We start from the raw sequence: 17,883 nt of genomic DNA, 5'->3' as shown, positions 1-17,883 counted from the left end.
GAATTTATTATATGCCCAGTATTATCCATGTCATTAATACATTGTACTAATAAAGCTACTTTCTTTGGAAAAAAAAAATATTTTTTAACCTCCATAGTCTATCAATAGCCAAGAATATTCATTTGCATTTTCTACAGGGCAGCATAAATTTAAGTATACAACTTTCATAGCATATACTCTGTCATTAGTGATCAATGAGATTATTAATTCTATTGCATACATTATACATAAATGGATTATTTCCTTCTGGTCCATAGACTTGCATCCTGATTAAATACTTTGTATTTTCGTTTCAAAAATCCACAGCCACATTTTGAGACAAAATAACTATCAGTCTATAAGAAGATGCAAAAGTCACTGTGTGGAGAAATATCATTATGTTGCCACATAACAATGCCACAAGATTTAAATTGAACTGTTTAAAAATATTATATTTCATTTAAAAAGGGGGTATTTTAAAATTAGGGACACAGAGCAGAGCCTGTTACAGTCAGTATGAGCAAGGCCAGTAAATGTTGGGTATTTAATGAGGAAAATAAAATATGCATCTTGGTTATTTAAAAGCTTCAAAAGGAAAAAGAGATTCAAAGAACGTAGTAATTCCAATAAAGTAAATGGATTGGAGAAGAGGCATTTATGGGGAAGTGATGCTGGCAGATGGATGCTGTGTGTGATTACCATGACACAGGTCTTGGCTGCCAGTATGTAACCTGTGATACTGTGTGTGAACACAAGAAAATATTTTGGTAAAATTATACAAACCAAATAGTAAATTTAGTAGATATAAAATATGACTTCACTGAAGATACGGCAGAACCTACAGAATGTTTAACTAGAGACACATGGCACATACAATTAGACGTTCCCTAGATGCTACCTCTGCATACTTAGATGTTAGAGAACCAGGCATGTGAAAACTGCACAGCTATTTTAACTCTTACTAGACTGGTCCACATGGAACAAGGGGCAAGCAAAATCAGTCTGCTAAGAATTAGGGAAAAAAGTGAAATCCAAAATACATGCATGACTAACAGTTTAAAATGAGCAGTCATGAGTGACATCACAGAAATGGAGGTGCGCTTCTTGAAATCTCCCTTGAACAGCTGTAATTCAACAAAGGATTCACTGCTCATCATGCAGGAACAGCTAAGAGACCCACACATCGAATTACCTGAAGGTGGGCAAATTGGTTGAGCAAGAGAGGAGGGAAGGGTGAAGTGTGGAAATGTGGCCCATGGGCCCAAGAGATCACAGCAGCCCTAGGAAAAGGAAAAAGCCAGGCTGTGGGCTCTCTCCCTGTGGCCTACAGTCCTGCCTGAGGGATTAGCATAGAAGATGGCTGTGAGAATTCAGGACAGAGACCTCAGGTGAGGACTGGGGTTTAAGCCCTTACACCTAGGCAAAACTCAGAAAACAAAGACACGGAGCCTGGATGCTTCCCCGGACCCTTCCAGAGTTCACCCACCCTTGCACTCCGACTTAGAAGCAGCCTCCAGAAGCAGCAGCAGCAGTGTCAGATTAAAGAACAGAGTAACTATTGCCCTTGAGAACTGATCCACACTCCAACAACAGGGAAAGAGCAGTGGGTATATGACAATGCTGGGCTGGCCAGAGCCACAAATGCACCAGCCTGCCTCTCACAGCCCACCCAGCCCCCACCTTTCTGGGCAGATCCTGACAGGGCAACTAGAGCCACTGAGACACACACAGGTTCAAGCATCAGGTTGCAGGGGCAGCATTGGATTTTCGAACCTCAGAACTCTATCACCTTCACATCCCCCTACAGAAGAAATGCTCTAAGACACAGGTGACCTACTCACAGAGAAGCCCACCTTCCGGGGGCCTAGCCTGGTGTTCTCAGCATGTTTGCGCCGGCCAGAGCAGAAACTGCACTGACTTTGTAGAAACCACCAACCACACCCTATAGCCCAGCCCACCTAGAGATGCATTGCCAGGGCCACTCTGGGAGCATGATGGCCAGCCCCACCTCCACAAGGCGCAGAGGAGATATTTTACAGCAGTGGACAACCCACAATGCCCTGAGGATATAGCTAGAGGGTGTTAAGCCAAGCCCTGCACTGAATTACATGGCTGGACTTAGCATTTTTTGTTTTTTTTCCTTCTTTTTTTTGCTTTTTCTTTTATTTTTCTTTCTCTTTCTCCACTTTTCTTTTTCTACTTTTTTCTATTTTGTTTTATTTTCTTTTTATTTTTGTTTGTTTTGAGTGTTTCTTGTTTTTATGTGTGTATATTTGTTTTCTTTGTTGGTGTTGCTAGTTTGTTTTGCTTTGTTTTGTTTTGTGGGGTGGCCATGGGCCCAGCATACGTCCAGAAGATGAGACTACACTGAATTTGTAAATCCACTGACCACACCCTTCAGCCCCCTATAATTCCACCCTGCCCACCTACAGCTGCATTGCCAGGGGGACTCTGGGAGCCTGGGTAATAGGTCCCACCTCCACAAACTGCAGAGGGGGTTTGTTACAGTAGCAGACAAATCTGCAATGGCCTGGGGAGATTTTGGTGGTGAATAGTGACCGAAAAACTGCACTGGAAACACTCGGGAGCAGCTCTTGGGAAATCACAAACCCCAATTTGGGAGGCTGGCTGCAGTGTCCTTGGGGTATAATACAAGGTGGTCACAGGCCAGGTACAGGTATATGATCGGAATCTGCATTAACGTTGTAAAAACCACCAGTCACATCTCCTGATTCACTTGAACTCCACCCCACCCAGTTAGTGCTGCTGCTGAGGACACTCTCAACAGCAGGTTAACCAGCTAGATACACACGCATAAGAAGGTTCTTTCAACAGCTGGGTCTTCTGGGCAGCTGAGAGGTAGCAACAGGCCTAGGGGGCCCTGGGCCTTTGCATATCTGCCTCAGGCCCAACATTGGTGGCAGTGAGCCTCAGTTCACAGTGAGGCCACCCCACATGCCTACAGGTCCAGCCAGGCAGTGGCCAACCACATACAGCTTTGAGGCTCCTATGAGGTAGCCACGGGCCAGTAACAGGCAGGGCTAAAATTGCCCTGCATGGGAGCCAACCCAAGAGACACCAGAAACAACATACTCAGAGGCCAGCTTCAGACCACACAAGAGCACTACATGGTTTGATTTACAAGCAGCACACCAAACAGGAGTGCTCAGCAGGCACAAGAGCACGCAGGGGCAAAGCCTCTGCTGAGAAGTCAGTCCTCACACAGAAGCTCATACAGTGTGGGCACTACCAACCCTCATAGCTAGTCAGACTGGGAGTCAATCCCACCCATTGACACGCCAAAAGCAATGAAAAATCAACTACAGCACTCACAACACGAGGGACACCTCTGGAATACATGCACAGGAGATTAGGGAGACTGAGCAATTCGACTACAAAGGACACATACTACATAAGGTCACCCAGCAAAGACTGAGAGACACAGGTGATCTACCTAATATACAGAAGCAAACACAGAATGACAGAATAAACTTCCAGAAATGGAACTAAGTGAAATGAAGGCAGGTACAGAGTATAAAATATTGATGATAAGAATGAGGAAGGAACTAGTGAGAATTTTAACAAAGAGAAAACAAGCATAAAGAAGGATATAGAAATCATGATGAATAACCAGTCAGAAATACAGATCACAATAACTGAAGTGAAGAATACACTAGAAGGAATCACCAGCAGATTAGATGACGCAGAGGATTGCATTAGCGACTTAAAAGACAAGGTAGTAGAATTCACCCAATTGGAACAACAAAAGAAAAAAGAATAAAAAAGTAATGAAAATAGTTTAAGAGATCTGTGGGACAACATCAAGTGCAACACTTGCATGATAGGAATACAAGAAGGCAAAGAGAGGGAGCAAGGGGTCAAGAACATACTTGTAGAAATAATGACTGAAAACTTCCTTAACCTGGTGAAGGAAATCGACATACAGGCCCAGGAAGCACAGAGAGTTCCAAACAAGATGAACCCAAACAGGCCCATACCAAGACACATCATAGTTAAAATGGCAACAGTTAAAGACAAAGAGAGAATCCTAAAAGCAGCAAGAGAAAGAAAGCTAGTTACTTACAAGGGTGCTCAAATATGACTATCAGCTGACTTTACTACAGAAACTTTGCAGACAAGACAGGAGTGGCAAGAAATATTCAAAGTGATGAAAAGCAAAGATTGTTCTACCCAGCAAGGCTATCATTTAAAATTGAAGGAGAGATAAAGAGCTTTCCAGAAAAGAATAAGCTGAAGGAATTCATTACCACCAAGTCAATAGTGCAGTAAATGTTAAAAGGGATTCTTTAAGCAGAAGAATGGTGAAAACAAAGTAACAAATATCAGAAATATGAATATCAAAATGGCATAACTATGTACCTATCAATAATCACTTTAAATATAAATGGATTAAATACTCCATTGAAAAGACATAAGCATAGCTGAGTGGATAAGAAAACAAGACCCAAGCATATGCTGTTTACAAGAGACCCACCTCAAGTCAAAAGATGCATAGCCTGAAAGTAAAGGGATGGAATAAGATATTTCATGCAAATGGAAACAAGACAAAGCAAAAGTTGTATCAGACAAAATAGACTTTAAAATAAAAACTATAATAAAAAGGGCAGTAGATAATAATAAAAGGATTAATCCAACAAGAAAACATAACCCTAGTAAACATCTATGCACCCAACATAGGAGCTCCTAAATGTATAAAACAGATATTGACTGACATAAAGACAGAAATCAACAGTAGTACTATCATAGTAGGGGTCTTCAACACCCTACTGACACCAATGGACAGATCCTCCAGATAGAAAATCAATACCAAAACAGTGGCCTTAAATGATACATTAGACTAGTTGGATTTAATTGACATTTTTAAAGCATTTCACCCCAAAATACAAGAATACACATTCTTCTCAAGTGCATATGGAAGGCTTCCCAAGACAGACAACATGCTAGGCCAAAAAACAAGTCTCAATGAATTTAAGAAGACTGAAATCATAGCAAGCATCTTCTCTGACCACAGTGTTATAAAACTAGAAATTAATTACAAGAAGACAACCAGAAAATACACAAACACATGGAGGCTGAATAACATGTTACTATATAATGAATGGGTCGACAATGAAATCATGGCAGCAAAAAAAAGATGCCTTGAGACAACCAAAAATGAAACACAATGACCCCAAAACTATGGGATGCAGCAAAAGCATTCATAAGAGGGAAATTCATAGCAATGCAGGCCTACCTAAAGAAACAACGAATATCTCAAATCAACAGTTTATCTTTACACATAAGGGAACTGGAAAAAGAACAGCAGAATGAGCCCAAAGGGAGTACAAGGAAGAAAATCATAAAGATCAGAGCAGAAAAAAACAAAATAGAGACAAAAAAAAAAAAAAAAAATACAAAAGATCAATGGCACCAAGAGCCGGTTTTTGAAAGGCTATACAAAATTGACAAATCTTCAGCCAGACTCATCAAGAAAAAGAGAGAGAGGACTTTTAAATTAGAGGACTTTCTAATTTAAAATAAATAAAATTAGAAATGAAAGAGAAGTGACAACACACATCACAGAAACACAAAAAATTAAGAAAATACTACAAGCAATATACACCAACAAATTAGACAATCTGGAAGAAATTGATAAATTTCTAGAAGCATACAATCGCCCAAGGCTGAATTAAGAAGAAACAGAAAATTTGAACATACAGATTACTATCAACAAAATTGAATCAGTAATCAACAAGCTCCCAACAAACAATAGCCCTGGACCAGATGGCCTCACAGGTGAATTTTATCAAACATTCAAAAATGAATTATCACCTATTCTCCTCAAATTATTATAAGAAATAGGAGGGAAGGCTCCCAAGCTCATTTTATGAGGCCACTATTACCCTGATCCCAAAACCAGACAGACATTACAAAAGAAAACTCTAAGCTGATATCCCTAATGAACACAGATGCAAAAATCCTCGACAAAATATTAGCAAACCGAATTCAGCAATACATTAAAAAGATCATACACCACGATCAAGTGGGATTCATTCCTGGTAAGCAAGGTTGGTCTAATATCCATAAAATAATTAATGTGATATAGCACTTTAAGAAAATGAAAAATAAGAATCATATGGTCATATTAATAGATGCAGAAAAAGCATTTGACAAAATCCAACATCCATTTATGATAAAAACTCTTAGCAAAGTGGGAATAAAAGGATTATATCTCAACATAATAAAGGCCATCTATGATAACATCATACACAATGAGGAAAATCTAAAAGAATTCTCCTAAGATCAGGAAGAAGACAAGGTTGCCAACTTTCACCACTTTTATTCAACATAGTACTGGAAGTTCTAGACACAACAATCAGAAAAGAAAAAGAAATAAAAGGCATCCAGATTGGAAAGGAGGAAGTAAAATTTTCATTATATGCAGACATATTATATATAGTGAACCCCAAAGACTCCACCAAAAAACTATTAGAATTGGTAAATGAATTTAGTAAAGAAGCTGGATACAAAATTAATATTCAGAAATCAGGTACATTTATATACACCAATAACAAACTACCAGAAGGAGAAATTAAGAAAACAGTCCCTTTTACAATTGCTTCAAAAACAATAAAATACTTAGGAATAAATTAAAACAAGGAAGGAAATACCTGTACTCAGGAAATTATAAGACATTGAAGGGAGAAATTAAAGAACATACAAATAAATGGAAACACATACCATGCTCATGGATAGGATGAATTAATACAGTAAAATGTCCATACTACCTAAAGATATATATATATATATATATATATATATATATATATATATATATATATATATATTCGATGCGATCCATACCAAATTACCAATGCCATTTTTCAAAGAGCTATAAGAAATAATCCTATAATGTATATGGAACCATAAATGACTCCAAATAGCCACAGCAATCTTGAGAAATAAGAGCAAAGTGGGAGGCATCATGATATCAGACATCAAATCATACTACAAGGCTATAGTAATCAAAACAGACTGGTATTGACATAAAAACAGACATGTAGATCAATGGAACAGAATAGAGAGCCCAGAAATAAATCCATGCCTATGTGGTCATTTAATCTATGACAGTGAAAGCAAGAATTTACACTAGGGTAAAGATAGTCTATTTAATAAATGGTGCTGGGAAAACTGGATAGATATATGCAAAAAAAAAAAAAAAAAAAAAAAAAAAAAACGAAAGGAAGAAAGAAGGAAAGAAAGAAAGAAAGAAACAAAGAGAGAAAGAAACTGGACCACCTTTTTAAGCCATGTAAAGAATAAATTCAAAAAGGATTAAAGACTTAAATGTAAGACTGGAAACCATAAAACTCCTGGAGAAAATATAGGAAGTAAATTTGCAGACATTATCCTTAATAATATTTTTATTGATATATCCCCTTGGGATAGGGAAGCAAAAGAATAAATAAATATGGGGGACTACATCAAACTAGAAAGTTTGTTCACAGCAAAGGAAACAATCAATAAAACAAAAAAGTATCCTACTGAATGGGAGAAGACTTTTGTCAACAATACATCTGATAAGGGGTTAATATCTAAAATTTATAAACTCATACAACTCAACATGAAAACAAACAAACAACCCAATTAATAAATGGGCAGAGGATATGAGGAGACATTTCTCTAAAGGGGTCATAGAAATGGCCAACAGACATGAAACCATGCTCAATATCACTAATCATTAGAGAAATGCAAATAAAAACCTCAATGAGGGGGCCGGCACGGTGGCTCAGGTGGTTAGAGCTCCATGCTCCTAACTCCAAAGGCTGCCGGTTCGATTCCCACATGGGCCACTGGGCTCTCAACCACAAGGTTGTCAGTTCAATTCCTTGAGTCCCACAAGGGATGGTGGGCTCTGCCCCCTGCAACTAAGATTGAACATGGCACCTTCAGCTGAGCTGCCTCCTGGATGGCTCAGTTGGTTGGAGCGCGTCCTCTCAACCACAAGGTTGCCGGTTCGATTCCTCGACTTCCACAAGGGATGGTGGGCAGTGCCCCCTGCAACTAAGATTGAACACGGCACTTTGAGCTGAGCTGCCGCTGAGCTCCTGGATGGCTCAGTGGGTTGGAATGCGTACTCTCAACCATAAGGTTGCCGGTCAAAATAACAACCCAAAACCCCTTTTCCCTCTTTGACAGAAGGCATATAGGGGAGTTTCTAAAACTATACTATACCTGCATTGTAACACTGCTATAATTATATTATTTTTAATTCTTAAGACTCATCTCAATCTCACATATTATTACTTAAGAATCTGAAAAGTGCAAATAAAGTGATTTGGTTACATTTAAAATGTAGAGCTGAACACATGAAATAGTGTTCTATACCAGGGTCAGACCAAATACCTGAAGAAGACAAGCAGATGGTACGATCCATGTTTCAGGTGGATGCCTTTCCCCAAAACAGAGACAATTTTAATCACTTGTGCTCACTACATTTATGGACAACTTATTGAGAGACCTCCTTATCTTTCAGTGTATTAAAAACTTGAAATAGAATTTCATGAGCTCTGCATTTACCTGCAGAACGGTTTCCTTTAGTCTTAAACATAGAAATAATTACCTAATGGGGCTAGCGGTGGAATCTGGGTCCCTCGCCATTACAGTACCAATGATTGTGCCCACTTCAATATCTTCATGGACCTCGAACAGATAGGAGGATCTGCTAAAAACGGGAGGTTCGTCCACATCTTCTATGGAGATTTTCACAATTGTCGTATCTTTGAAGGGCCCTAGGTAATAAAAACGTGGATCCACATGTGTATTTTCTGCTTCAACCTTTAGAGTGTAAAGTCTTCGGCTCTCATAGTCAAGTGGCTGCATAAAAGAAAAAATCATGAAATTAGAGTGAGGGAAATTGGATTATATGTTCCTTCCAAGTTACTGTATGATTTTAAAAGCCTGATTGAGTGCTTTACCTCAAGTTCATTAATTGTAAATAAACGGAAGTAATAAAAATAACAATGTAATATTCACATATCAATAGGAATCAATTTTTACTTTTTATATATTCAATGTATGAGACTTCAGAACATATGAAAATGAGATTTGAAATCTTGGAAAAAATGGAAAAGATTGAAATCTCATATAGTGCTTCATTACAACAAATGGTATCACAGATTATGTGCTTGTATGTCCACGTGTGTGCTGAGGTATTGGTTAATTTTTTCTAAGAAAAAAGTTCAGCTATCTTTTTAAATGTATGTTGTGATATTTCCATTCAGTTTAATGGGCTCATGGTACAACATAAACTTTATGAAATTTTGAAGACTAATATAAAATTTTCAACAATTATGTGAGACTGAAGATAAAACTTTTGGTAAAGAAAAAAATAAAATATAGCAAATTGGGAATTAGGTTATATTATGAAACAAAAAGTTCCTTAAATATTGATATAGTTTAACCATTACAAGTATAATATCAAGCCCCTCAACTCTCATCCTCTCTAAAAAGTATGTTTTGTTAACCAAACAAACAAACAAAAAATTGCAGCTTCAGATTACCCCAATCTTCTTTGCTGGTCACTGTCCATTTAAAATCAGTTGGTTGTGTACCTTGGGCCATGCAATAGAATCTCAGGATAGTTTCACGATTAACCAGGGCTTTAGTGGTTACTTTATGCATACAGAGTGTTCAGGATATTTCAGCGGAACCTAAATTTTATTGTGCCTTATTATTATTTTTTTTAAATAATAATGGTACTGACTCTACAATAAAGAAAAACTGTACCTTTAAACTACCAATGAGCATATGTTAGCAGAAAAGTTTAATTTATGTAGCAGAAGGGAAAATGTGAACAATTAAATTATCTTCCAATCCATGCTGTCTCTTTTTATTAGTAACTCTAATTATTGCTTCATACATCTGGATAGATGGTATGCTACTTTTTATGCCTCCAACTGTGATGACATATTGCCATTATTAGCTATTAACTGTGTGTGTGTGTGGTTGTTTCTTGTTTTTTTTTTAAGAAAACAATGTTATAATGGAGGGCTTTTGTTAATGTGGCTCAGAAATATAATCACACATATATTAACTTGGCCTTGTAAATTTTGTAAAATCTCATGTTTTATGTTTCAGTCAACGAAACATTTGGTCAAAATGTCCAAGGAAATCTTTGGCTTTATGTCCCTCAGACTTATGCACAAAATAAACTACATTTGAACGTGATGGTGAGATTTCTTAATGGATAATGCAACAGGGAATAGTACATATTGGAATCTCTACTTTCTAAACAGTCAGATGCTTATTTATACTGAGGCAGTGCACCTTTTTCACGGTTATGATGCCTTCCTGTGTGTCCTTCTCAGTTATGATGTCAAACATATCAGTGCCATCACCGTCAATAATTCGGTATTCAACTTCAGCATTTTTCCCAGTATCAGCATCAGTTGCCTTCACACTTCCAATGGCTGTGCCAACTGGGGAGGATTCAAGTACTCGAAGATGGATGGTGTCTGCAAAGAACAAAGAGAGAGCGAGAGAGAGAAAGAGAGATTTCTCAATAGAATATTGAAAGATAATGTGTTACGAGAGAATATTATAAGTCTTAAACTCTACATTCGATGTTGACTAATAACTTGAATACACCATATAAATAATATTAAAGTCTAGGTACAGAAAATGTGGAACTTGGGAGTATTTGGTCATGTATATTATGAATAGTGAGTACCAACCTCTAACTGTATTAGGAATTCTTATTTTAAAAATGAGTATGTTGTGTTTTTGAATTTGCACAAAAAGCTAGAGCTCAGCTTTGAGTGCATATATGTACCTGTGTGTGCTTATGCAATCCTAGCAAAGTATAGATTAAGCAGTGAATATTTATATTTAATTATTTTTCCTTTTGTATTTAGTTTTATACTACTCAGCTTATTTCTACTGGCAGGCAGAACATTACAAAATTCCATGAAATCAGCCATAATCAGAATGAATTCTATTTCTACTTGTGACAAGAGAAACAAAGGATAGTCTGTGGCAGAAATACAAAGATGCCCTTCAAAGTGTCAATATAAAGACACTACATAGTGACAAATTTCTCTCCATTCCAGAGCAAAATAACAATTTACCCAAACCCCGGTGTGCATAGATGTGCTTCCAGCACGAACAACCTCTACCGTTAATGAGATTTGTGTTTTGCACTTGATCACTATATACTCTTACCCACAGATCAATCAACCTGAAGCACCCTTCTGATTATAGCACCTTCTTGCTCATAACCCTTAAGCAATTCTTCTTAATATACATAATAAAGTGCAGACCTGTTAGGCGTTCATGCTCTTACTGAGTATATCTTCCCTACCGTATTTTGCCTTCAGTCACTTCCATGAAATCCTTCTTTTTTTTTTTTTTTTGGTCAATACTTAATTTCCTACATCTGTCTTTATATTTTTTGTATGCTATTTCCCTCACATGAAATTCTCTCATGCCCCACCCCTCATATAATGCAATTAACCAAATCTGAGAAAATGGCATTGTTATGCGCTGAGTATTTGGGTGTCAACATCCATATCTTAAACCCCTACCCTACACTCAGTCCCTCAGAATGAGACTGTATTAGAATGCAGGGCCTTTAAAGAGGTAGTTAAGGTTGAATGAGAATATGAGGTGGGCCTTAATCTAATATTATAGTGTCCTTATAAGAAGAGGAGATTTAGACATAGACAAGCACAGAGAGAAGACCATGTGAAGGCACAGGGAGGAGATGACCGTCTACAAGCCAAGGAGAGGCCTCAGAAGAAACCAACTCCACTGACACCTTGATCGTGCACTTCCAGCTTCCAAAACTGTGAGAAACTAAGATTTCATTGTTTCAGCCACCCAGTAGGTGGCACCTCGTCATGTCAGCACTATCAAACTAACACAGGCCCCTAGCACCTACATCTGCTCTAGGGAAGTCATTTCTTAGGAGACATAATTAAGAATCAGTTTCTACCACACTAAAGTTAGTCTGCTAGCCTGCATTCTTTGTTTTTTATTGTATTTTTTTAAACTTTTCTCTCTGTCTTTGGTAACACATTGTTCATAGCAACTCTCAACTCATTTCCTGGCTATTAGCTTATGGGCTCTCTTCGCCTTTGCTGGCTCTTCTAAAAAACAAATGTCTGTCCCTGGATATTCATATGGCTCCCTCGCTTATTTCCTTTAGGTGACTGTTCAACTGTGACTTCCTCAGGTGCTGTCACCCACAACCTTACTGAAATAACCTTACTGAGACTACCACTCCCAATCATTCTTCATATCACTTGCCACTGCCAGGCATTATTTTACTTATTTATTTGTATGTACCATGAGGATGTACCACAAAACAGGGACTTTTTTTTTCTTTTCACCATTATATTCCCACTGTGTTTTTTGAGTGTAATAACCACTATCTGTGAACTTAAATATTGGAAAATGAGTAATTTCCTAACTATTCTACCAGCTCCTGTTATTTGGCCAAATCCAATTAAATCTCTGATATTTTCTACATGCTGCAGGCACACCCCTGTAAACCAGTAATCTCATCAATTGCTCAGATTCATTGCTTAAATTAATTACTCAGAGCTTTCAAACTCTTTGCTTCCATCCTGCTTCAAATAAACCATACAGAGGCTGGCCCTCCACAAATGGGCTCCATTTTCCTGTCATGCTTTCCCTTAATTTTCTCCATAAAACTAGTCTACTTAAGGTTTTTTCAATGTGTTTTTCTTACTTTAATTTAATATACTTTATTTCCTATGAATGATTGTCTATACAATTCTTTGCCTGGCAACCTCTGACTCTTCCTCTTGAAAATATATATATATATATATATATATATATATATATATATATATATATATATATATATATTGCAGATCATATATATATATACTGCAGATCATCATATATAGCCTACTTACTGCAAGAACTGTCTTTAAAAAAATAAATCTTATAGAAGCAGCACCTCAATATATTGATTTATTACATGGTAGCAGAAGTTGGCTTTCTATAGTACAGACAATGATATCACTGCTCTATTGAAAGTACTTACTATTGATGCTAGGATAAATTCTTAATTTCTTTATTTGGTTTATAATGTCTTATAAAATCTGGTTTCTGTTAAAATCTTTAGTACCATGATTATCTTTTCTGAAGTCTAGAGCATACATGAAATATAGCCACACTAATGTTTTTTGAATAGTGAATATATTCAAAAATTTTAATAAAGGGAATAATTCTTGTTTCATAATGTACAAATATGTCAAAGTGCCAAAAAGCAAGGTAACTATTTGCATTTGAAATAAAAAATCTAATTATGTCTTTGATATAAAAATTTAAATAACACTAAGTTGTTCTCTTTTAATATATTAGGTGATCTTTGTTTCAGAAATAAAATATCTGTATCCTTCAAAAGGAATTTAGTATGCTGTGATATTTATAACATTAGCATTTAAGACTTTTCAGCATAAGAGAAAATGCTGTACTGTAATAGAACAAAAGTATTTAATAGGAACACTGTGACTAGAAATGATTATACAGATCTTTATTTATAAATCCATACTTGTAAAGTAGCTGCATTTATTGTTTTAATTGTTGTCACCGAAAAAGGTCTAGAATTTCATCTCACTAGTGTGAAACTGTAATGCCCAAACACTGGTCATGACTGAAAGTGTTTTCCTATAATATAAACAAAATCTTCTTGGAGATTTATTGTTTCTAGGTTTGAGGAATGAAAGGGAGAGTGAGATTAGGATTTCTTGAGACAGAAATTATGTGCCACGCCAAAGATTAATGAGATCATAGAAAAGTACAAAGAAACCAATCAACTTGCTTCTACTAGCCAGCATTTTGAAAATTTGATCATCTAAAAGATAATTTAGTTGATTAAAGTACATTAAATCAGATTTGGTGTCAGGCAATGCAAGCCAGCTATTTCAGTTCAACTTCTTAGCTGAAAAAACAATACTTATAGATCACAGGTAGAGACAGAGACACACATTTGAAGGTATTAAAAAAGTACAAGCCCCAAATCAAAGGGAAAAAGAGAACCTAGAGAAATAAGTAGAAAACTGAAGCCTACTTTTGGTGTAAGGCTATTTGCCATTTTTATAAAATTGTTCTTTATTTTTATGGTGTCTTAAAACAAGGAGGACATGTATCAAACTCCACTTAACACACACACACACACACACACACACACACACACACACACACACACACAGCGTGCTTACTCAACAGCAAATTGTCTCCATAATAAACTAGGACTGGTAAATGTTTTGCATTCAGTGGAAAGGTGATCATAAGCCACCCTAAAAAACATTTCACATTCATAGTATGGGTTCAGGTGACATTGGAGGGCTATATTTATACAGACATAGGTAGCTTTAAATGCTAAGGGAGAAAGATGTCACTGTGGTACCACAACCGAAGGGGCAAAGGACCCATCATCATAAGGTAGTCTAACACCATTTCAGGGAGAATCTGTATATGGATAAGAAAACCACTGACATTCCACCACCTGGGAGGACCCTTCTAGCCTGACTCTTCTCATACCTTTCTCCCTCCACTGTACAAAAGTGAGGGACATTAAGGCCCTGGAAAGATGCATTATAGCTCAGTGAAAATATAGTTGTAAATACTTAACTCAGAATACAAAGAGAGGCAAATGATGGAATCAGGTACCCTAAGATATAGACCATAATGTCAGATACTTCTTGGGGTACACATACCCCCTCCACATGCATTTATAAACACATATGCATACATGTTCATAAAGACATATGTGTTATATGTATATGTATATATACACCAATACATCTATATACAGATATGCAAATACATATTTATCTGGTGTGTATATGTAGTCTTAGCAAAGTAATAGATATTTAGTATTTTAATGGAATATCTTATCAGCACTCTTTACAAATAAGTTTTTGAAATTTCCCAGTGAAGATAAGTTCAGCTCTGCCAAGTGCTGCAGGTTTCTGCCTCAATTAGCACAAGATGTCCCCTCCCAATGCACATCATAAGTTTCTTCACTTTTTTCTCAGTTTTTCAAAATGCTTGAACTACAAAATATTAAGTGATATCTGTATATTAATCAAATTACTTTACTACCAAAGACAGGTTTAACCTACATGGGAGAGGGAATATACTGAGATTTGGTAATTTCCAATTTTATCCTGAAAGGACCCCTTCTTATTTCCTTCAGACATGCAAAACTTTAGATAAAAACTCTGAGAATGTATCTTTTGGGCTATCTACAACATTCATAAACTTACAAAAAAAAATTCTAAAACTTTAATTTACAAGTAAATGTAGGTCAATATTTTAATGATTTTCAGTAAGGAAAGGATGTCTAAAACATGACAAATGATTATGAAAGCATAAAATAAAAGGTTGTTAAATGAATCTATACTCAAATTAACAACTTCTATAAATAAAAAAATAAGCAGAAAGTGAAATATGTTACAAATAAAGAAAAGAGGATAATTTCAGCACCAATAGTGACTGAGTATGTCTGAAAGTCCATAAGAAAGATAAGAAAAATTAATCAAGAACACAAATGGAAAACAATTTACAATAGAGGAAACAAGAAAGACAAATGAACAAGGAGAAATAGACTTGATCTTAATTAAATAAGTGCAAATTTCATACCATTTTACACCTACTAAATTAACAAAAAGTAAGTCTGACAAAATCAAGTGTTAGGTAAGTGCTATAATAGGAACTATTATGCACAGCTGATGGGTGTTAAGTTTGGCACAATTGCTTTGGGACATGTATTATTTCCCAAAATATATTATGTATATAATTTCCTAAAATGGCTATTAAAAAGCACCAAAAACAAGGTGGCTAAAAACAATAGAAATTTATTGTTTTGTAGTTCTAGAAGCTAGAAGTCTGAAATCTAGGTATCTGACAAGGCCATGCTTTTCTTGATGGTTCTAGGGGGAGAATCCTTCTTTGCTTCATCGAGCTTTTGGTGTTTGCCATCAATTCTTGGCATTCCTTCGTTTGTTGATGCACGCTCCAATTACGTGGCCTGCATCCCTGTATATTTACGTCATCTTCCCTCTGTGCATGTTGTTCTCTGTGTTCAAATTCCCCTTTTTTTACAAAGACACCAATCATCCTGGATTAGAGCCCTAACCCTAATGACCTCTTTTTAACTTGATCACCTCTGTAAAGACCTTATTTCCAAAGAAGGTCACACTTTGGGTACTGGGAGTTAGGACTTCATAGTATAATTTTAGGGGACACGATTCTCATAATTGAAAGAATAAGTGATTATATAATGTGAAGTAAAATGTTAGCATAAAGAAAACCATGCAATAAAATATGTATGAGAATAGTTGCATAAATTCCATACAGAATTATCGTTTAAAAAAAGAAAACCCAAATGTCAAACCATGAGAATAGGTAAATATACTGTTATATAATCACATGGCATGACAAAATAAAAACATGAACACTGTGAGCTACATTTATGTGGGCAAAATACGGATAAATTTTAGATGCAAAATTCAAAGTGGAAAAACTCAAGTTTCAGAAAATTATATATAGTGTGATACTAGTTTTATAAACCATAAACAACAAGAATTCAATAACATTTTGTTTGGGGAACATAAATATTATATATATATATATATATATATATATATATATATATATATATATGGATAATGTCTTTCTATATAATAACAATGAAAAGAAATGAGCGTCAGCACAAAAACAAAAACACTAAAAAGCAACAATAATAAAGAAAATCAAAAAGCAAAAAATAAAGCAAATAAAACCCTCGAGCTGAATCAGATCAACAAAGCAATTAATGTGGAGTCATCACATGCAAAACTATATGAAATATATGTAGATTCATATACTTTAAGAAGTAAAGGTATTCATAAAAAACTCTCACTAGAGAATAAAAAGTGGCTAAGTATATTCATATAGAGCCAAAACCAATAAATAGGTATTAACAATATAATAGTTGAAGTTAAAAACAAAAAAATTGAGATGGCTTAAACAAAAGATTAATCATCCAAGGAGAGAATTAGCGAGCCAAAAAATCAATGGAAGGGAGTATGCACAATTAAAAACTAATATATTGTGAGTTTGATTAAAAAAAAAAAGACATGGATCTAAATGTCAATAGACCTTTCAAGGTAACCCCAGATACTACAAAATTTTTGAGCAATGTCATTTAAATTTAATGATAAAATTATTTTAAACCTTGAATTCTCACTCTAGCCACCATATTAATCAAATGTGATAATGTGGTAGTTTTAGACTCAGCAAATTTCCCTCCCTTTGGACCTTTTTAAAGAACCTAATGAAGAATGTGTTCCAGGAAAATAAGAGAATAAATCAAGATAGAGGAATACGTGAGATCCAGAAAGCTATGTATCCAGCTAGGAAAGTAAAAAAGAAGTGTCTGGGATGGCAGGTTTTCCTGAGCTATGGAGATTAGCTACTCCATTGTTGGAATGGAAATACTGAGGGCTCCAGGTTTGCAACTCTGAATGCTGCCCAAATGAAACCAAATATTTTAGGCTATCCTCTAATAAATTCTGAGCAGCTGCACATGTAGCATATTAAAACCAGAAACTTGTAATACTTGGGGAAATACAATTTTGCTAAAGTGATGGATCACTAATAATTAATAGCTGAAATTAATGTATGGAACATAAAATGCTTGGCTTTTTCTCTTAGACTTCTGAGAGATAGCGTATGTTCTATTATACAGTTTGGCACAAAAGACCTAAATTTTACAAAGTTAATAGTGTACTATTTTTATAAGTTCATTTTGAAAATTACAAGTTATTTTTAGACAATAAAAAAATCTTGGATGAATCTTGTTCTTTAATGAGAATGCTGTTG

The 17,883-nt window shown here is 35.8% G+C and overlaps 1 protein-coding gene across 4 annotated transcripts in view; it reads right to left on the bottom strand.

The window, feature by feature from the left end:
• The window catches only part of CDH10 (cadherin 10), a 145,870-nt gene that overhangs the window by 19,569 nt on the left and 108,418 nt on the right, over window positions 1-17,883 (bottom strand). For all 4 annotated transcript variants that reach the window (XM_074329047.1, XM_074329048.1, XM_074329049.1 and 1 more), the window contains exons 6-7: window positions 10,309-10,496; window positions 8,603-8,856 (exon numbers count right to left, since the gene is read on the bottom strand). In XM_074329047.1, coding sequence (XP_074185148.1) covers window positions 8,603-8,856; window positions 10,309-10,496 — 442 coding nt within the window. The remainder of the gene's footprint in view (window positions 1-8,602; window positions 8,857-10,308; window positions 10,497-17,883) is intronic.

This window comes from Rhinolophus sinicus, linkage group LG03 (genome assembly GCF_036562045.2).
Source record: "Rhinolophus sinicus isolate RSC01 linkage group LG03, ASM3656204v1, whole genome shotgun sequence".
NCBI classification, from domain to species: domain Eukaryota; kingdom Metazoa; phylum Chordata; class Mammalia; order Chiroptera; family Rhinolophidae; genus Rhinolophus; species Rhinolophus sinicus.
The sequence above is the reverse complement of the archived record's forward strand: the minus strand, read 5'-3'. Positions and strand labels throughout refer to the sequence as shown.